We start from the raw sequence: 19,718 nt of genomic DNA on the forward strand, positions 1-19,718 counted from the left end.
TAAATTCAATTTGCTGGAGAGCGCAGGGCAAACATGAGTGGGATCCGTGTTGTGGACATTGTAAAGAAAATTTCTTAACAACATGGTCCGTGTAGCCTCCCTTCTTAACCAAATATGTATGAATGCTGTCGCATAAGCGAAACAATTTTATGACCTTTACTTTTCGGTCCAGGGTTTCTCTTTTTTCATTTCAAGCGGTTTTTTCCGTTTTCCGCCTGTCAGTGACACGCCCACAATAAATCGCGGCCGCAACACTTCCGCAAGGTCCAAAAAAAAAATGGAGAAAAATAAATAGCTTTTGGGAGGAGTTAAGGGTTGTTGCCGAACCTTCGTGACGTCGTTTAATTGACAGCGCTCGGACGGTTTATGACACTTAGGGCGCTTTAATTAATTGCGCGTATTTCTTAGTCACTCGCTTCCTGCCACGCCCTCCTTTACGCACAGCTTCGAGGGCGGGTTAATTATAATGTATGTCGGTCGTAAAAGAAAAAGTCGGCTCACGTACACCGCTGAAGGTCTCCCAAATCCATCTACCACGATATATTCACATAGTATGGCAACAACTTGAAAAACTCCGCTAAGACAATTCATTCAGCTTTAATTTTATTCGGTTTTATCGGCCAATATGGCTTACTGCTGAAGGCCCAGGGACCTCTTCAAGGAGTCCTTTCTCTGGTTGTGTCGGTCAATGTCCGGTGATGCTTTGTTCCAAGCCCCATAAACCGAAGAGCGTATAATTGCAGCGAACAAAAAGTCCATTTGGCCCCCAACCGCCAGTTTTGGTCTTCCCGCTTTTATTTGATTATTTTTTATGACTTTTGGATTTTTACGATACTTTGTGGTGGCCATTTAGTTATTTTGCTCACTTAATTTTCGTTTGTCGGTCAACGAAGGTCTTGCAGTTTAATCTATTAAAGGTAAAATTTTAATAAAGCAAAAAAATTTATCGCCGAATAGAAAATTTTTTGTGAAGAATTTAAAGTTTATCTAGAAACTTTTGAAAACCATTATCAAGCTTAAAGTTCAAGTCTTTAAAAAATTAATCTGAATAATTTCTCAAAAATTTAAGCTTAAACAATTTTACCAAACTATAAAAATAAGAGTATAAGAAATTTCAAGCCCGACTGGTTCAAAGACTTTTTCAGCTGTAAATTGTTGGGCAAATTAGTTGCTGATTAGTTTGGCGGTATAATATAATGACCGGAGAACAATTTTGGAGCTGGAGGCGCACCTTGGAGTTACCAGCAGAGTAAGCCATGTTTCTCCTTTCTGGCCACTTTCGCAATTGTTTGGCAATTAAAAGGCGGCTTCAATTACCACAGTTCGAGACATGCGGGTGCCCGGGGGTCAGTAATCTCTTCGTAATCATCGGAGAATTGCCAAAGGGGGATAGCTATGGGCACGAGCTAATCGATAAGTGAAATGGATTGATTGATGATGGCGATGGTCAGTTGGTGTTGAAGCGCGATGCTGTAAAGACCCAAAGTGAACTAGTTTTCAGCTACAATTTCTATGAAGTTTGCTTCATATTTCTGTGGCATTTTTTCCAGGCACTTACCAACTCCCACGCAAAGAAGGGAAACTTTAAATGAAAGAAATGGCTTTCAACTTTATTTGGCGAAATTTTTTATCTATCCACAGTTGCTTTCAATGGCCCTCAATGGCAGTTGGAAAAAAACAAGGAATAATAAAAAATTACGTGGCATGCCCGAAATATTGCCATCCAACCTATTACCGCTTACCGCGCCTTTTTGTTGATTGGGCCAGGTCTTAGTAAAAAGCGGAACAAAATGTAATCTTTCGGAGGAAAAACACGCGTAATGTAAAGTGTTTACTCTTGTCAATAGTAATTATAATGAACGACTGATAAATATTTTGAGTAGCAGCAATCCTGTTTCCTTGCCTCGAATAAATCAAACTCCTAACACTTAAAAAGCAATCAGCCCGGCCAGACATCTGTCTGCTTCATTAATTAAACAAACTAAATGGCGAACTGGGCTAAGGAATAGAAGCCATTTGACCCACCCGGACGTGTTGGGAAATTTAATTAGTGAATCAGCCGGGGAGAAGGGTTTATTATGGAGAACACTTTGCACCTCATTACAGCCGGCCTTTCTATTTCAATCGAAATTCAAGCCCTCACTTTCGGCCACATTTCACCAGACAGGTCTGAAGGGGGGATCAAAGCTCATTTGTCAGCCTAAGACTTTGATGGCCCAGTTCCTAATTTGCCGCTTTTTTGTTTTTGTTCGAGGTGGGTGTGAGCCGGCCTGAAACTGAAATCGGCTTGATGAATTACAGCACTGACTGTACTGAGTCTTGTACATGAGCTCATTTTTTATGTAAGCCGTAATGCCGATGCGGCATTAACTTTGATGGGCGGGCATAACTGTAACCGCTAACCGGTTCAAAAGCCGCCAACAAACCCCCAAAATGAAATATTCCAAGCCAAAGCCGGCAGCATCCACTGCTGGCAATTAAGTCGTGGAGCTGTCATGTCGAGGTGGCCAAAAACAAACTACCACAATAAAGATGAAACCAGAGCCACGGGCAAAAATATTCCAGCCGGCTCAAATGACATATGGTAAACAAGTCTGCCTTTGCTGTTTGAGCGCCTTCTTGGCCAGATGACATTGCAGTTTACACCTCCGCAGTCATTAGATACACTTAAAAATAATAATAATGTACTGGGTGTTTAAGTCCTCATAAAATTATTAATATCATGGAGGATTTTTGAGAGTATGAATTTTTTCAAAGTGCATAAAGGGAAAGTGCATAGCAGGAGATATGCATTTTTACACGCTGCCACACGCGTGGCGGGCCAAAGGTCACTGCTGAAGGAGACACGTGTCCAGACGCCAAGGAAACAACAACACACACACGAATTTGTACAAACATTCAGCTGGCTTCACTTTGTTTGCATCTCTGGGTCCCTCTTGTTGTGACTGGCCGTACATCGTGGCGTATACTTGATGTTGACATTGTTAACACTCCCCGGCTGGACGGCCAACTAACGAGGCATTAAAACGAATCAAATGGCCTCGTTGAGCACTCGTTAACGGTGCCCTGGCAACTGCAGCCAAAGGGAGAACCGACCCGCAACAAAGGCAGGCCAATAAAACGACTTTGCCAAGTTAATAAAAAGCAAATGCCAGCTTGCCAAACGGAAAACTGTCGCCAGATGCGTTCAGCACAAAAAAATAGATGCCAAAGTACTGATTTCCATCCAAATGGCCATTGAATCAATTCATAATCCCTCGCTATTGAGCAAGATGCTATTTGCATTCGGATTTCGCATTTATGGACGATTATCCAATAACATTTGCATGCAAATATGATTCAATCTACTCACATCTAGAAGGGAGAGTCTGCATGTTTCAAAATTCAATATGGCTTGTGAATATGATTCGTTTATAGCCACTTCTTGGCCTTTGTAAGGTGACTATGCTTTGGGGATTCTCCGAAAGATCACTAAGAAAAAAAGCCTAAAATATATAATCATTCAAATACTTAACTCTAAGAATTTGCAAGAAAAAAGTTCATGTGGATTAAAACTAATAAGAACAACTAAATTAGTTTCTTTTTTATGGCATCCCCTTTTCCTTTAGTGTAACAATTGAAGGTAAAAAAACCTTACAACTTTATCGGGGCTTTGTTTCAGCCCGTAAACCTTTACGATTAGTTTTTTTTAGGAGTCACGGTAAAGATACGTGGCCACTGAGTTCATCGTTAAAGTAAATAATGCCGTCATTTTAGCCATTCTGTCGCAGTTCGATTGTATCTGTCGGCAAAAAAACAAAAACATTGGATTGGGTAACCTTTTTATAGCACATTGTTGAAGCGTTAAAGCCCTGTGACTTGGTTACTAACTTAAATTAGTGGGAGTGCGGGAAGGATAAACAAGTAGGCTCCAAAATACAGGTATTCAGTGTTTTAGCCCTACGTATGTACATATGTAGGGTAACCTTCATCTGTCTTTTCCCACCTAACAACAAAAACGAAATCATTTCCAAGCGCGGCCATAAGAAATTTTATGTCTAACTTGCGTGTCGAAGAAGGAAAGCGGAATTTACGATACCAGTGGAGGGGAGTTACATCCCATTTGAAACTGCTCCCGAAAAGGCTACAGACCGACATGCAAATATATGTATTTCCTGCTCTCCTTTCATAATTACTTGACAGCTTCCAAAAATACCCATCTCTTTAGGCTTAAAGACGCCGTGATAAAAATTAGTTTCAAGTGGCAATAAAGGCCAAAGTCGTTGCCTCCTGATATAAATAAAGTTGAGCTGGTTGTTTTGGTCACATTTTATGGCTGGAACTGCACCCCTCATAGATTTTACGGCCCGAAGGGCTGTGATACGAGGAAATTTCGCCGCATGTGAGTACGGTCAAGGTCGTAAAAGCGAGACAAGAGCTAGGGGATGGGATAATATTGCTTCTGAGGTGCACGACCGCAGCTCTATAAATAGACTCTGAGACACTGAACTTGTACAGCCCTTGGCTAACCTCTTCCCCTTTCACTTTTCTTGCAGATGATCAAGATGATGCTGACGGTTGTGATTGTTTTTACCATGTGCTGGCTACCCTTTAACATTCTGCAGGTGAGTCCCGACCCTTTATACTTTATATCTTTGAGATTTTATATTAAATGTGATTCTATGGAAACCCCTCCAGCTGCTGCTAAACGACGAGGAATTCGCGCGATGGACTCCGCTGCCGTACGTGTGGTTCGCGTTCCACTGGCTGGCCATGTCGCACAGTTGCTACAACCCGATCATCTATTGCTATATGAACGCCCGGTTCCGAGGCGGATTCCTGCAGATTATGTACCGTGTACCGGGTCTGCGGCGCTGCTGCTGCCTACACCGATATCTGGGCAGCAGCGGCGGACGCAGCTACGAAGCAACCGGTGAGATGCCCTTCAAGTACCATCGCCGACTTGGTGATGGTCTAGTCAGGAAACCTAAAATACGCATTAGGTGCCACCCTTCTTCACTCAATTACCCGTTTTCGAATCTCTCAGTGTATCGACTGCTTGTGCTCCGTTCCGTTGCTGTCGCACAGCCGGAGTCCCGAGGCTCCGTCCGTAGTTCGTAGTACAGCCGTATAGCCGTAGACTTCGTACTGTCTCTATTTTAGGCTTTTGCATGACAGTCCTTAAAGCACGCAGCCACTCTTTGCATGTCCTGCACCGCAAAAAGTTTCCTGTTAATTTATAAATATTATTTTCTTATTAATACATTAAGTTTATATATTTTACTTTCGAATGCCAGGAACCGAAAGGGCTTTTCACCTGCATCGTGTGAACACCTGCACCACTTACATCAGCACAAGGAGAAAGCTACGAGCGAATTCTATGCAAGCGGTGGGTTATAGCTTCCATAAAATCTTAATTTAAATTATTTCTTAATTTTATATTAAGAATTCATTGTTTAAAATACGATTTTTCTCCCCAAAAACAGAGCCAATTTTCATGTGCCGAGACCTCAGTTTTGCGGTAGCTGCCTGTCCCCCCGCCGAGGAGTCATCCGGCCAGCGATCGGCAAATGGCTCGAGGGCGTTTCCGGTGAACGGAAACTGCACAGAGTTCTGAGCCGTACGGAAAACCACCAAAGAACCGAATCTCCCACAATTTGTATGTACTTAAGTGGGTGTGCGTGCGTGTGTATGTGTTTGAATGTTCCAAATGTATTGTAAGTGTCGACTCAATGTAATTTTACTAAATATATATATTAATGATTATCTAAAGAAAATAAATACCATAATGCATAAATCTACATGAAATTGATCAGAAACCAGTAAACTAAAGCCCCAAAAGTATGCTATGAGACATGTAAGTTCTTCATCTTTACCACTAAAACGTAGTCTACTTTCGAGACGCGAAGCGTATACCATTTATTGCACCACCAAACATTGAAGCGGGCAAAAGACACCTGTATAAACGATCTAAACTTACGTCTAACTTATCTGTAAATAATATTTACTAAATATATGTATATTTCGAAAAATCACTTGACTGTTCCTGTTTGAATTGCCTGCTCTGGTTGTTGGCCAACGGCGAGCTCACTACCAAATGCGGCACTTGGGCTGGCTGGGATTCATGGGGCTGCCGGAGGCGCACTTGAACGTCCTGGCGAACTCCTCCGAGTTGGAGAGTACGCCGCGGAGTCGCATCTGCCCGGGGCAATGCGAGTCACTGAGGGCGTACCGCGACGCCGCCGGAGTGTAAGTTTCGCACCACAGGTTGCCGAACGAGATGAAGAAGAGCTGCTCGTGGGAATAGTGCTCCAGTCCGGGCAGTTTTGCCCGCTCCCGACCCATCTCCTTCACGTAGAGACGGTAGGCGTAAAAGGCCTCCCGCATTCCGCCATTGTCGGCGATGTTCTCGCCCAAAGTCAGTTCTCCATCGATCTATGGAGGGCATTAATGTAATGATGTTATAAGTACAAAATTTTAACCCTTTATACTTACATATTCATCAATATCTGCCAAATGGTAACTACTATATTGATCGACAAAACACTCTGTCCGGTTGATGTACTCGTCAATGGTCTTATTGGACCACCATTCGACCATGTTCCCAAATCGGTCAAATCGACGACCACTGTCATCGAAGCCGTGCGTCAGCTCGTGTCCCAGAATGGTGCCTATGGATCCATAGTTGAGGGCTCTGCAAAGGACAAAAGCCCGGATGAGAATTAGAGAAAACTCGGAATGAAGGATTAGTGCAAGGTGCAGATGGCAGATGCGGGAACGTGCCTTGAGCTTTGCTCTTTTATTTTTTTTCCCGGCTATCCATGTGCTCAGTGCTGAGAGTTCTATTCCTGGGCGGACTTACTCGAGGCCGAGGTCGTAAAACGGGTATTGCAAAATGGCAATGGGCACCGCTGCAAAAGAAATGAAAGTGTAAGAACAATTCTAAAAGCAGCACTGTCAAAAAAATATTTAAGTATATAATTAATTATCTTTATTTTTAGGCTAAAAAGTTTTTAAGGGTTTCTTGTAATAGTTTTTTATAATAACTTGTATATTCTTGCAGGTCTTGTCTATAGAAATTATATTTGGAATATACCAAAGTAATATGAAAATCAAAGGTTTTTAAAAAATGAATATCCAGATAATTTTACAGAGACACTTAAGCGCAAGCCGACCTCAGAGGCCTGATGGGCCGTCGATGTAATTGCAAATTTGGTCGGTTTTAGACAGATGGGGACATTTTGTTCCAAAAGATAACTTCTCTGAGTGGATACCATGAAATCTACCATGAAAATTAGTTTTGAAAGGTCTTTTTTTTTTTGGCATTTAGCACTTCTGTTAGAATGTATTATTGAATAATTTTTTTTTAAATTTTTTTTCCATTTTGACTTAAAAATGTCTACCGGGCCTCAGAGGCCCGGCTTGAGCTTTAACTTTACGATTTTGAGTTGCGCTTATAAGGGTTAAGGTACAATTCTTAAACAGAGATACCATAAGAAATATTTTAAGCAGAGATTTATCAAAAGATTAATTAATGAACTATCCAATATATTATTTATCTTAAATAGTTTAACCTTAAAAATGTAAGTCGAATTTTTTTCTCACTTACTGATTGCATTTGATTGAAACGTGTGGAAGGCATTCACATTAGAAGGCGAAGTCGCCCAGCCAATTGGCTCCGGCTTATCCATTTCATTGAGCTTCTCCATCATCTGCCAGTGAACAAAGTTCATGAGGTTCTCCAGGTGGGTGGTGGTATTCGTTTTCGCCCCCTCGTAAAAGGCATTCAACGCAGTTGCATTCTGTAGCCACGTAGGGTAACCAATGAAGCTTTTCATTTCAGCAGACTTCTGAATTGTTTTCCGCTTGGTGGCCGCGTCCATCCAGGTTGTGGACTTCACCAAACGATCAAAGGAACGCCGGATATCGCTCAGCATTCGCTGCACCCGAGGCAACTTCTCTTCGACGAACCTGTCATCTGCCAGGACGTAACTCACAGCCATTCCGAAAAGACTGTTCACTCCGTTGGCGCAGTAGAGTGACCGCGGTGTGCTTCCCTCCGTTCCAATGGCCACCTTCATGTACTCCGAGTGGAGCAGCCGCATGGAACTCGTTGTGTGGAGGACCAGCTCCTCGAGGGTGCTCAGCCATAGGTAGGACTCTATATGGGAGGCTGGTGTTTCCTCCAGATACTCCACCACACGCTGCAGATACAGAATGTCGGCCGGACTAGTGATGATTGTCAGATTTCTGGTAAGTTGAACATTGCTAGCGTGCTTTGTGCCCTTCAGGATCAGATCCATATATTTTGCCCAAATGGGCAATGTTTTTGGAGAAATATTCTTGTCTGTCTGATTCTGCAGATCCTGCAGTGAAATGTAAACAATATCGTCTGCCGGATTTTTAGAGGGCTTTGTACTATTTTCAGCCTCTTCCTTTAGCTATTGGTATGAAAAGTAAAAAAGGTCTTTTTAGGATTCAAAATAGTTTAAAAATATGGAGGCTTACCGCATGAACCTTTCTAGCTACTCTAACACCCTGTTTGACCAGCTCTGTAATGCCCAAAGTGGCATCCTCCTGGTTGACATATGGGTCCACATAGAGCAAGTACTTTTCGATCACTTTTCGTACGTAGTGGAGGTAGGCCGTCATTCCCGTGCTGGTCTTTCGGGCAGCCTCTTCCTCCTCGCTTTCTCTGTTATCCTCGTTGTCATCCTCTTCGTCGCTGTTTTGCATAAAGATTGTTTTCCTGTGGATCTTGCGTAGCATCTTGTGCGAATCGTCTTTGTTGCTTTAATCATTAGATTTTATTTATATATTAATATATTTAATCGTTCTATTATTTACTTACAAGGGAAATGCCGAATCCGTCTCCGGAGTTCCCAAGGCGATCCGATTAAGGGTGCGATTGAATGGATCTGGAAACACGTCGAACCCTATTATCAAATCCATTGACAAGTGTCGCTTGATCGTCACGAGTGATTCCAGCCAGTTGAATGATGAGTCGTTTGCTGCCACTCCCGCAAATTTCGAATTGCTCCCAAGGGTCAGGTTGAGGGCGGAGGGCAGGATGGGAAGTCCAAAGCGCACAAGATAGCCCACCAACGGTTCCAAGTCCCGCTGATCCAGCAGATTCGTGTCCATGCAGGCTCGGTACATGGTCTTGGCCTTACCCACAGCCTCTGGCTCCGCATTGGTAATATTCGATCGAAGAAAGTCACGCACCAGACGCATTATGTGGGCCTGCCGCTCCCGAAACCAGTCGTTGGAGGTCACGGAGTCTGACCGGGGATGCTGATCGGCCCATCGGCCACAGGTGAATTTGTAAAAGTCCTCGCAGGGATCAGTCTGTTCGTCCATGGCATAGATGAGGCTGGCCGCTGTGCGGATGCACTCCTTGCTCCGGCAAATTGAGCTGGATTTCTTAACTGGAATTAATTAAGTGGATAGCTTTAAGGGTACTTGGATAAAATAGGTTTTATTATAATATTCCTGTTTGAGCTTTAAACCACAGTAGATTAAACAGTTGAAGTTGCCTGTTTAATGAGTATGCAAATTAGTCTCTCATTTTAGGATCGCCTGATCTCCAACTAAGAAAAACTGTATCATTTTAGAACATTGCATTCAACTCGTAAAACCGATCGAGAGTTCCAAGAAATCATTTACGTATGCAAGTCATCATTTAGTAAGTGTTTTGTGGTTTTGAACGCAAAATGTATTGCGACTACTTACGAGTTACGCTTATGACTATGATTGCTATTAGTAGAGCGATTACGAGGGCAGTCAGTCCTCCCAGTACCACCTTGTGGTAATAGAGCCGGCGAAACCTAAACGGAAATAGTGATTAGTAGGCAGACAATGCGTAATGTTACTCCAATCACCTGGATTGCACGCCGACGAGATTGGGGGCTGGGCCCTGAAATGGAAGATGCTTGCCCTGGGCACTTTCCGTCGCCGAGGACCGTCCATGTCCGTTCGCATTTCCGACTCCATTTGCACTGCCGTTGGCTACAATGGGCGTCGCAAGTAGGCTCAGGTTTCCTGAAATGGATTTCCAATAATCTCGGTTAACTGGGCTGCGTCGCACTACTAATTGGCTCAATCGGCTGAAGGCATTGCTTAGGTTTTGATAAATATATTTCCATCGCTTTGGAGAAAGGCACGTTTTATTAACACTAATTAGTCTAATATTGTCAATCGTGTTTGCCTAAAAGCAGCAATAAATCCACCCCATCGCCGCTCTTCCCCCCCCAAAATAAAGGCACACATGTTGTGGTTCGTGTTCGCGGCTTTATCTTGATCTGGATAACTCACTCCAGTCACTAGCCTGCGCTGTGCTGTCCTGGGTGTCCCTAATTGTCTCCGGCTAATGCATACACCTGTCGCCAGAACGTCCAACGCAATTGCATTTTCGTAGACAACATGCAGTGTTAGAATGCGGTGACCGTTTCCGGTTCATTGACCGCAAAACCAGTTTGCATGTCCGGCAGCATTTTAACCCATTTCAGAAAGTCACTACCCTTCCACACAGAAAGGTTCCATCTTTAAAGAGTAACCTAATTAAAGGGGAAAGGAATTTCATTTATCTTTTTTATACGGCGTATACAGCAAGCAGTGAGCTGTCTGGTGTTTTAACTCATTGTAACACAAAATTGTAAAATCCCAAAATTCCAAAATTGCACAAAATGTTGCGTAGGCTATCTATGTATATGTTTAATACCGCCGAAATCGAGTCCAATCTCTTCGCCATGGCCGACGACGTCTACGGCACCATTGAAATTTTCAAGGACGCGGCCAAATTCGAGTCTCGATTCGCCAGGCCCTTCGAGATGATATCTGCCCTTTTCGATTGTGTGGTGTTCATGGCGGTGGCCGTGATGGTCATCGGCTTCACCATGCACTCCCGAATCGCCAAGTTCCGCCAATTGTCCAGGCAAACTTTTAGCCAAAAAAGGACGAAGCTCGCCGGGAGTACGCAAAGTCAGGCAAGGCTGGCTTTCAACACAGCGCTGCGGTTGAAAAAAAATGATGATGTCGAGGATACATCTAGCAAGAAAGAGGACGAAACTAGCCTCAATAATTCAATAATGGGCACAGCTGACGATGCGGTAACCTTGCAACCTCTGGATGCCGAAAATGAAGCTGTTGTGAAAACCGTTGAATCTACTAAATGGGGAATGCATTGGTTTACCATATTGCGGATAAAGGGTATAGGAACCATATACGATAGTCTATTTCAATAACTACAAATAGAGTAAAAGCTATTGCCAATAAATTTGTCAAGGATAACTTCAAGACCCTCGATTTTCTACCACAAACCGTTGAACACCACCTATTTATTTCAGAAACTCTCTTCGCTCTTTTAAAATAAACTCTGTCTGAAATCCATTGGATTCGTTAGAAAAAAACAAGTTTTTAAAATTGTTTGGGGCTTCAAAAATGGGTATCAAAATTACAAAAATGTAGATATGATTATTACATACTTTTCAGTACTCATGAAGCACTATCCACGGGAATTTGCTTATTTATTAAAAAAAAATCTTTAAACATTTTCAATTTATTATTCCTGAAGTTATTTTGAGTAACTATATACTTTAAAATTCTTGGTAATTAAGTTTGGAACGAGGCGTGAAACAACCAATTTATAAAAGCTGTTAAATAATAAATGTAGGTTGTTCTCTAAAGTTTTAGGGGACCAAAATTGTTTTTACCCGGAGTTTGCTGCCTTTGGAGTGGCAAGGCCTGCTGCTGAAGATTTTCGCTGAAGTAGCCGAGGTTTACGTGGCCCGTGGTCCAAATACGGTTTCGATCTTCCATAGCCATAGCATTAGTCACCAGGAAGGCATATGGATTACCGCATATTCCGTGGTGTGCTTTTTTCGTTGGATTCACGCTGGGTACGGGTTCTGGTGATTTTTCCGAAGCACTTCAGAGCATATCAATGAGTTCGTTTAAAGCACTAATTCGAATTCCAGTCACAGAGGCCACATGTTGCGCTTTTTACTCAAAGTTGAAAAACAGAACTAAACAGTTTCAAAGACACTAAGAACAGTTTAGCCAAGTTAGTTGTTTACTTATTGCTCCTAACACTTTTCGCGTAGAGGCAACAGCAGGCAGTTGCATAATTGGGCATTATGCGCTAAAAGGGCTAAAACGAAAGCTGCTAAAATGCAGCCGTAAACTTTCGGGCACCGGGCCCGGAGTAAAACTCTATAAAAATAGCGACTCAAGTGGAGCTAGTGCAGCGGGCGACTGGTCGGAGCTGGTGACTACCGGCGTATTGGAGCCCGGCCGTCGTCAACAGAACGTATTTATACGGCTCCGATACCTGGCAGCAACCGAATAACAGCACTACCAACAACCGTACAAAATAACAATAATAATAACAATAACAACAAACAAATCAGGCAACCCCCATTAACTCCTTCGGCCATGCAAATGTGCTGCGGCAATTACGGGCCACCAATCCGAGCCCCATTCGCTCCCACCAAAAAGTCCTGCCAGTGTCTGACTGTCCTGCATGTTTCGTATTGTCCGTGCTCCTAGTGTGTGGAATCCATAGCACCCATTCCTCAAAGAGTCTTTACATTTTGCTAAGCGGTGTTCAATAATTTATTGTATCTCATAAATATCCTAAAAAGTTCAAAGGATTGGGGCTTATAGGGTTAATGCGGTTGCTCTTAAACAATCGTTCGGTTTCAAATTGCAATTATAACCTGAGTTAGATAATATATTACTGACCATTTTGCGAAGTTTGTCTAATTTCCCTCTCCTCTATTCTTATAATTGCCCAGTTAAAAAACTCACGCTCTTAAAAACACCTGAAGTTTTGTTGGGTTCCACACAGGTGCATCCGAATCTTTAAAATAAAAATTCAGTCCTATTAAGTAATAGATGATTTATCGTTTTGGTAAGTGTACTAGCCCTGAATCACAAATTAAGACAATATCCCAAAGCTTTAATTTAGGTATTACGCAGTCGGATACATTTTTCAAAGTGAATCAAAACCTAGCACGAACCAGGAGCCAAGTGACCACAATCCAATGCCCAAAACTCAGTGGCGTAATGGGAAAAAAATTACATTACTAAGGGAACACCAGCCGATCCATAATAAACACATAAGCTGTACGAAAAGATATATGGATGGTTGCTAATTGATATCGACCTTAGTATGTGGCTATTTGAAGGTGCATGATTGATGACCCTCGCCAATGTCCAATCCGCTCGTTTCCCCGATGACCGGCACACGACAATTTTTATTTTGGCCAGGCAAGCAAGGATACCTAATAATAGTAATTAAATGGTGGCACTTTGCCCGCCCACAGGAAATCCACCAGCATTCGCATTGTTCGCCCTAACTTTGACATAGTTAGTTGGGGATTGGAATCAATAAATAGTATTGATTTCTTCAGGAGCCCCACGTGTATTATGCAGGCCCATCGCGCATACGCCCCATCGCCCGTTGACAGCAAGAAGTGCATGTAGTTGCCATGTGTTATCCTCGTCCTTTGGGGCTGTGTTTACACTTACTATGCTGTAATTGGTTTGCGCAGCACGGCCAGCTGAATTATTGTTAATAAGCAAATAAATTGTCAACCCAGGTACTCCAAACGTTGGCAGCACCACTGGTGTGGTGGAAACATAGCTGTCACCAGCATTTGATGGGTTCAAAGAACTTTACTTTGCTGGCATGTACTCGCATACATTTATTATACATTAGCTTTTTTAACATACATTCTTTTTTTTTTTTTTTTTTTGTGTGGTAGTTTTATGTCTTTGTGATTTTTGTGTAGGTATTTTAAAACTAATTGCATGCATTCTATCATAGGAAGACAAAGCGAAAATATGACACGAATTGGATTACAGTGACTCGATATTAAATTTTAAATTATAATGCACATAGACTAAGTTAGATTTTGCTTCAAACGACAGCTGCAGAATAAAAATGTATCATATCGTGCTTATGAGTCTGCAAAGTCATAAAAATATACAATTAAACAACGAGCCCTGGACAGTTTGGCCTGCCATTCTGTGGTGGGTGAATCTTGGTGCTGAAACGAAAACATAAACATATTATTTTATTAAAATCAAGTTGGCATTGGAAGAGTGTCAAGCTGTAGTCCCTCAACTGAGTCCAGGATTTTTTCAGTTTGAAAAAACTTCCCAATCTATATATACGTATTCGTCGAGAACGTACTTTGATTTTTTGAAAAGTCTGGTTTTTAAAAACCAAAGAGCCGCAAGTGACGCTTGGATTTCTTCAGTTTTCTTGAGCTTTATCGGATTTGTGGATTGTTCATTCTTATTATTGCAATGGATCGGGTCTTTGGGAACATGGAGAACAAGTTCAAGTACATGGTGAAGGCGGAAGGGAAGGGAATGGCGCTCAAGCTGGTTGGATTCTATGCTGTTGGATGGACCCTGCGCAAGCTGGTCAAGTGAAAGGTTCAACTCTCCAACTACTATGCTACCCTCAAATCTTTGTGTCCTGCTATCGTCAATTTGGTCTGTCGCTTTAGTTCATTGAAAATTTCATGTAGAATAAATTGTGGTCTCACCTCAAAATCACAATTTCGCAGCTTTTTCGAATGGGGATTACCCCAGCCCCTCGTCGGTAGGACTATACCCTCTTCAGTACACATTTGCAGCAGGAGGGTATTCTAAAGGACTCTGGAGACGGGTCCAATGGGCCTTCGTCCTTAATGCTGATAAGGTTGCGGGTCATGTAATGTTGTTTGCAGGATGACCTGTACCCGTTGGGGAAACTATCCGTAAAGTCACAAGGTGCATCGGGAACTCTGAGGGTTAAACATTTGCGTTACCAAAATTTGTGAATTGTGAACCATCGATTTGTGAAGGTTCAACACTTACTCGCACTCTTCAATTTGGATGGCTTGTTTGAATTCGTCAGTGTTGACTATTAACTCCCAGTTGTTCTGCGTTGTCAGACCCATCTTGGGAAAGATAGTACGGGGCGTGACCCGGCACAAGTAGATCGTATCATCCGCATCAATACCCACCCGGGCACTCACATCGGTGGGGACCGCATCGCTGAAGAACTTGGAGAACTTGCTCGAGAGCGTCATCTTCAGGCCGGACAGGTCCGGATAGTTCTCGACTTGGGTGCAGAAGGACCTTGACTCCGGCTTCACATCTCCGCACTGCTGTAGGGCAGCGGTGTTATTAGCCCCCGCTGGCGAGTGGGCCGGGTAAATGGGACGTGGGCCATGTCCTGCGGAACCGGGGAAGACAAAGGCTAAAAAGTTAGGCAAGCGCCAAAGACAATTGGCCATTCAGTATGGGATCGATTTAGTTGTTAATTGTTCAGCATGTTCGAGTATCGAATGTGTCTGAGTAAAGTTTAATTGAATGAACTTACTGTCCGATGGCTGGCGGTGGGTGGGCGGAGTCTGGTCCGCCTGCGGCTGCGGAGTGGTGTCCTGCAAAGAGACGAACGTATCGTTAAAGACCAGATTCAGCTTCCCGTCCGGAGAACGCTGCACTTTGAAGTATTGATCCTGCTGTTGATTTAGGCTGTGATACTGATGGTAAATGGTGGACGATCTGGGTTTCGGGGCTTGGGTTTGATTCTTTTGATTCTGGTTCGGATTTGGAATCGGATTCTGGGGCTGATCGCCGAGCATGGTGTTTATGGGCATGAGGGGTGCATTGTCCATGGTCGTTGTCTGTGCAGGTAAAATTCAGGTGTGTTAGTCTTTGGCCGAGTGGGAAAAAAATAACACAGACACAACACAACCCAACAAATGGTGGAATGAGTGGTACAATGAGAATGCCAGTGGGGGACTAATGAAAATTTTGTTTTCGACAGCTGACTTACATTAAAGAGCTGTACACCCTGATTATCGTTCGTTACGAAGATGGAGCGCACGAGGGTATCATAGTCTTTATTGGCTTCGATCGATGCAAACTGTAGCGAAAATTACGAAAGAAGGATTTAATTTGGGTAGGTGAATATCTTCAGGCCACAATACAAAACACAAAGGAGGAAAACAAAAGGAAACATGGTTAGGAATAGGGGGATATTTATTTGGAATTTTGACGGCCTTTCGGGAGAAAATTGTGCACACCTCCTCGCTACCCGGATTGGGCTCCTGGTCATATTCTTCGAATCCTGACTGTCCGACTCCCGGATTCCCCATCAAAGCCGCTAAGGCTGCCTCAGCTTTGCGCCGCTTAGCTATCTCGCTATTGATAAAAACTACCTGAAAGATACATGCGGAAAAGTGGAAGAGTTTTGTTTGCGGTTCATCAGCATTTCCAAGACAACTGGGGTTAGGTTGTTGGGGTAATTTGTTGGGCTGGTCGTTGTTTTTGTATTTATATTATTGTTTTTGTGATTGCTTCTCTAACTTGCCCAACTGGCTTTCGCTCTATCTTCTCACTACATTTGCGTTTTTGAATATTTGAACAGCTGTTTTGTGGGCAGGCGCAGTTTCCTCTCGCGTAGAACTTTGTTAGTTACGTTGAGTTAGGACCCGAACCTCCCAAAAACCACTGCTGGATTTCAAATTTGTATATGTATATGGGGTTATGCTGATAGTCCATTTTTGGACGGCTTATCGGAGCTGAATTATTCGCGGATTTAAAACGTCTTGCAAGCTCGAAGTTGTGGAGAACATTTGTTTCTATAAAGCAGACAGTCATAACGATTAAGTACAGAGGGGAAATTTAATGAGGCAATCTGATCTAAAATTAAAAATTATTTAATACAACGCAAGCCTATAAGCTAGAATGCAAGCACTATTTTTAGACTTAATTATGAAAGTTAACTTTTAATAGAACACAAATAACATAGAGAAACTTGCAATTAAAACTAAATGCTTCAATATTATAACTTTTATCAGTATTTTTATTTTGTTAATCGACACACTTCAACATAGACGGGGCACGAAATGATTTAAACACTTTCTGAAGGCGATAAAAATGTAAAATTTGCCCCAAACGAAATTGGGACTTGCCATTGACGATAAAACCCGATCTTGGGAGAGTGCCCCATATGAACTTAATTGCCTGAGAGTTTTTGCCATATCTCGGAAATGTATTTTCCCAAGCTTGCTGGACAATAAGATATCAAGTTTTTAGACGCGTTTATCAGCGTTTGTGTTTGAGGCAACTTATGCAAACATTTGAGATTTTCTCCATCTCAGTTTTAGGTTTTCCTTAAGCCAATTGGAATTTAGTCAGAACGAATATGTGCTCTTTGAAACCTGTTTAGTGTTTAATGTGGAATTCGTGGAAAACCAATCGGGCCAAGTGGCAGGCGCTTTTCAAACGGATCATTGGATACCTCTGTTGTCATTATTTCCGACTAATTACTACATGGGCTGTTTTCCCAGAGATAGATGATCATTCCTTGTCGGCAGTAAATTACCTCGAAAGTCGTGTGCAGAATAGCCGGCACTATTATTGTCGATTAATATTATTGCAATCCCAATGATATGCATTTATTATACCGAGAATGAAAATTGCACATAACTTGCCAGAGGCAATGCGAACAGGTTTGCAAGCTCCGGGTTAATATAGACTTGAAAATGCCCTTCGAGTTATGGAAATGAATTCCGAATTTATGGAAAATCTAAAGCTTTAAGAATAGGGGATGCATTTTTTGGAAAACTAGAACAACCATAACCCAAAATGTGAGCCAATGAGATGATAAAACATAACACCACGACACAAACACATTAAAAATACAGTCGACCCTACAACTTGCCACTTAAAACATTTACTCGAATTTTGTTCCATTTTTTCGGAGGATCGACTGTGATTAATTTTTGTAACAAGGCTTACCGTTGCGAAGAGGGCGAAGAGCAACACCAGGATCCTCATCCACCTGAACCACATATGCTGCATCATGTCCGATGGTTTCGATGTATACAGGGGGATATTCATACACTATATATAAACTATGGACGGCTTTCGTCTGCGTCGGGGCTTACAGAGAAGAGCAGTGGAGATCGGCGGAACTAAGCTTAGGGGGAGGCCTCAGCCAATTTTCTTATCTCTAGCCACAACTTTGTTTTCGTTCCGCCTGCTACTGCTGCTCTTTTTATGATCTTTTGCGTGTATGTATTTAAAATAAACAAACTGCCTAAATGTTAATGCCGGATTTTCGTTACTGGTTGTATTTGCTTTTGTTATGGGGGCTGTTGTTGTTCCCGTAGTTGGCTGTTGGTCGGTATTTATTTATAAATATTTCTCTTTTTTGTGATAATGTGTTGCCGCTGCTGCTGCGGCTGTTGCCAATTCCTATTCCGTTTTGTTTGTTTCCTTTGCACGTTGGCGATTCACTGCCAGACAGACAGACTTCAATTAGTCGGTTTGCTTTTCACTTTGGTTTCGCTCTCGCCGCTTCAGTTGAACTGTTTTTGGGTTTTGGGTGTCTTTCGACTTTGTTTCGTTTTGTGATTCGGGTTTGGGTTTAAATTTGGGCTCAGTTTCCGTTTTAGATAACGACGACCTTTCGGTTCTGTGCGCCGGCGTTAAGTGATTCGAAGTTGACAGCTGGCTTGCGCTTATATTACTGCATTTTGCCCGGAGGGCTTTGGGGCGACGCGTGCTGGGCTTTTCCGATCGGATAAAAGAAGAGTTTCACCATATCATCCGCGGCTTTAACCGATTTCTCGACCTTTTGAGAACATGCACAACGCAACCCGGCTCGACACGACACGACAGCGAGAGCGGGCGACTTGAACACAAATGAACGAAGACTCTGGCAGGCAAGCACTTGACAAAGTGCAGCTCTGCCGAAGCTCCCCAGCTGGGGCCCGAGAGAACCCGAGAGAAAAGAGGGGCTGCGATCGTGGATTTTATCACAGCTGTTCTGCTGTTATTGTCGCTCCTTTGCGACAAGCTAACACCTCTGATTCATTAAACACAGAGAAAAAATGTTTTTGTTTTACATATATAGGTTATTATCAGCCGAAGGCCTAATAAAACATTTGTAAACTTATACTTTCTTTAATAAATAAATTAATAAATATTATATTTCTAAACTCAACTTAAGCTTTTATTAAAAAAAAATATTACAATAAAAGTACTAACTGAATTTAAAATTAAATCAATCCAAAAGTTTTTCCTTTAATTTTTTATCGAAACCTATCTTGAATATACATTCCAAATCAGCCATTTGGAACTTTATGAAAAATATTTATGTGTGGTCTTCTCTGATAAAAGTTCTCCTAGTTGTTAAAATTGTTTGTCCTCGAAGCCCATGGCTTTCAAAACACCACATGCATATTTAATTTGTTTTATTTGAGCTATAAAAATACATTTTTGGTATAAAATGAGTTAATAATAATTAATATATGAAATAAATAGTTATTTTGGAACATTAACATATACATATGTAGAAATGATAAGCTTAAAAAATACCATAAAAAATTCCAAATGTATGAAATGCTTTCTTGTTTGAATCCCACTGTAAATGTAGAGCTCTTAAAATTCGTCTTGGCTTGCGTTTATTTTAACTAGCGATTGTCTTGATTGAAAGTAAAGAAAAGCTGAACAAAGCTTAAGTTTAGAGCTTTGAGAGCACACCTGCTCTCATCAACAGCTCTAGTGCCCTATCCGCCCCGCCCTGTCTTCCGGGGCTAATCTAAGCCATTTTATATGGCGATGGCGTTAGACACACGTCAATTGCAGTCGCGCACGCGTCATGGGAGTCACAAATTCCAACCAAATGGCCAATAAAAAACTCGTAAATCAGACAGAACAACTTT

The 19,718-nt window shown here is 42.2% G+C and overlaps 4 protein-coding genes across 16 annotated transcripts in view; 2 read left to right on the top strand and 2 right to left on the bottom strand.

The window, feature by feature from the left end:
• RYa-R (RYamide receptor) overlaps positions 1–6,014 on the top strand; it is a 58,235-nt gene extending 52,221 nt beyond the window's left edge. Inside the window, exons 5-8 of one of the 2 annotated variants that reach the window (XM_017245516.3) lie at positions 4,536–4,604; positions 4,678–4,982; positions 5,277–5,368; positions 5,466–6,014. In XM_017245516.3, the coding sequence (XP_017101005.2) occupies positions 4,536–4,604; positions 4,678–4,982; positions 5,277–5,368; positions 5,466–5,596 (597 nt within the window). In that variant the 3' untranslated portion in view covers positions 5,597–6,014. The remainder of the gene's footprint in view (positions 1–4,535; positions 4,605–4,677; positions 4,983–5,276; positions 5,369–5,465) is intronic. The other variant, XM_017245517.3, reaches the window with a different exon arrangement.
• On the bottom strand, positions 5,967–12,241 carry Nep5 (Neprilysin 5). Of its 2 annotated transcripts, XM_017245512.3 has the most exons (9): positions 11,691–12,241; positions 9,861–10,020; positions 9,712–9,806; positions 8,831–9,407; positions 8,488–8,770; positions 7,589–8,420; positions 6,842–6,890; positions 6,475–6,673; positions 5,967–6,414 (listed from the first exon to the last, which is right to left on the bottom strand). In XM_017245512.3, the coding sequence occupies exons 1-9, from the start codon at positions 11,800–11,802 to the stop codon at positions 6,070–6,072; spliced, it is 2,652 nt and encodes an 883-aa protein (XP_017101001.2). In that variant the 5' UTR covers positions 11,803–12,241; the 3' UTR covers positions 5,967–6,069. The 2 variants fall into 2 exon arrangements, 1 of the variants encoding a protein (XP_017101001.2); XR_011443138.1 differs by lacking the exon at positions 5,967–6,414 and having other exon boundaries at positions 6,534–6,673; positions 6,763–6,890.
• A 1,414-nt stretch (positions 12,242–13,655) lies between these two features.
• spz (Spaetzle domain-containing protein) lies at positions 13,656–18,704 on the bottom strand. 11 transcript variants are annotated; one of them, XM_070281266.1, is made up of 8 exons: positions 17,788–18,704; positions 16,068–16,202; positions 15,818–15,907; positions 15,483–15,665; positions 15,359–15,419; positions 14,851–15,211; positions 14,538–14,777; positions 13,656–14,030 (listed from the first exon to the last, which is right to left on the bottom strand). In XM_070281266.1, exons 1-7 carry the CDS (start codon positions 17,887–17,889, stop codon positions 14,600–14,602), a joined length of 1,110 nt encoding a protein of 369 aa, XP_070137367.1. In that variant the 5' UTR covers positions 17,890–18,704; the 3' UTR covers positions 13,656–14,030; positions 14,538–14,599. The 11 variants fall into 11 exon arrangements, with proteins under 11 accessions (XP_070137367.1, XP_017101189.2, XP_017101188.2 ...); XM_017245700.3 differs by having other exon boundaries at positions 14,851–15,235; XM_017245699.3 differs by having other exon boundaries at positions 15,359–15,665.
• On the top strand, positions 14,087–14,550 carry LOC108128224 (uncharacterized). The gene has a single exon (XM_017245707.3). The coding sequence runs from the start codon at positions 14,293–14,295 to the stop codon at positions 14,419–14,421; it is 129 nt and encodes a 42-aa protein (XP_017101196.1). The 5' UTR covers positions 14,087–14,292; the 3' UTR covers positions 14,422–14,550.
• Positions 18,705–19,718: the final 1,014 nt, after the last annotated feature.

Source organism: Drosophila bipectinata, chromosome 3R (genome assembly GCF_030179905.1).
Source record: "Drosophila bipectinata strain 14024-0381.07 chromosome 3R, DbipHiC1v2, whole genome shotgun sequence".
In the NCBI taxonomy this organism is placed as follows: domain Eukaryota; kingdom Metazoa; phylum Arthropoda; class Insecta; order Diptera; family Drosophilidae; genus Drosophila; species Drosophila bipectinata.

Coding starts and splice junctions, on each gene's coding strand:
- Nep5 (XM_017245512.3), bottom strand. CDS start 11,802: ATGGCTATGGAAGATCGAAACCGTATTTGGACCACGGGCCACGTAAAC. Junction 8,771..8,830: donor ACGGATTCGGCATTTCCCTT/GTAAGTAAATAA, acceptor TAATGATTAAAG/CAACAAAGACGATTCGCACA. Junction 6,674..6,841: donor TTTTACGACCTCGGCCTCGA/GTAAGTCCGCCC, acceptor TGTCCTTTGCAG/AGCCCTCAACTATGGATCCA.
- LOC108128224 (XM_017245707.3), top strand. CDS start 14,293: ATGGATCGGGTCTTTGGGAACATGGAGAACAAGTTCAAGTACATGGTG.
- spz (XM_017245697.3), bottom strand. CDS start 17,889: ATGAATATCCCCCTGTATACATCGAAACCATCGGACATGATGCAGCAT. Junction 16,203..17,787: donor TCTTCGCCCTCTTCGCAACG/GTAAGCCTTGTT, acceptor TGTATCTTTCAG/GTAGTTTTTATCAATAGCGA. Junction 15,908..16,067: donor CCAATCCGGGTAGCGAGGAG/GTGTGCACAATT, acceptor TTTTCGCTACAG/TTTGCATCGATCGAAGCCAA.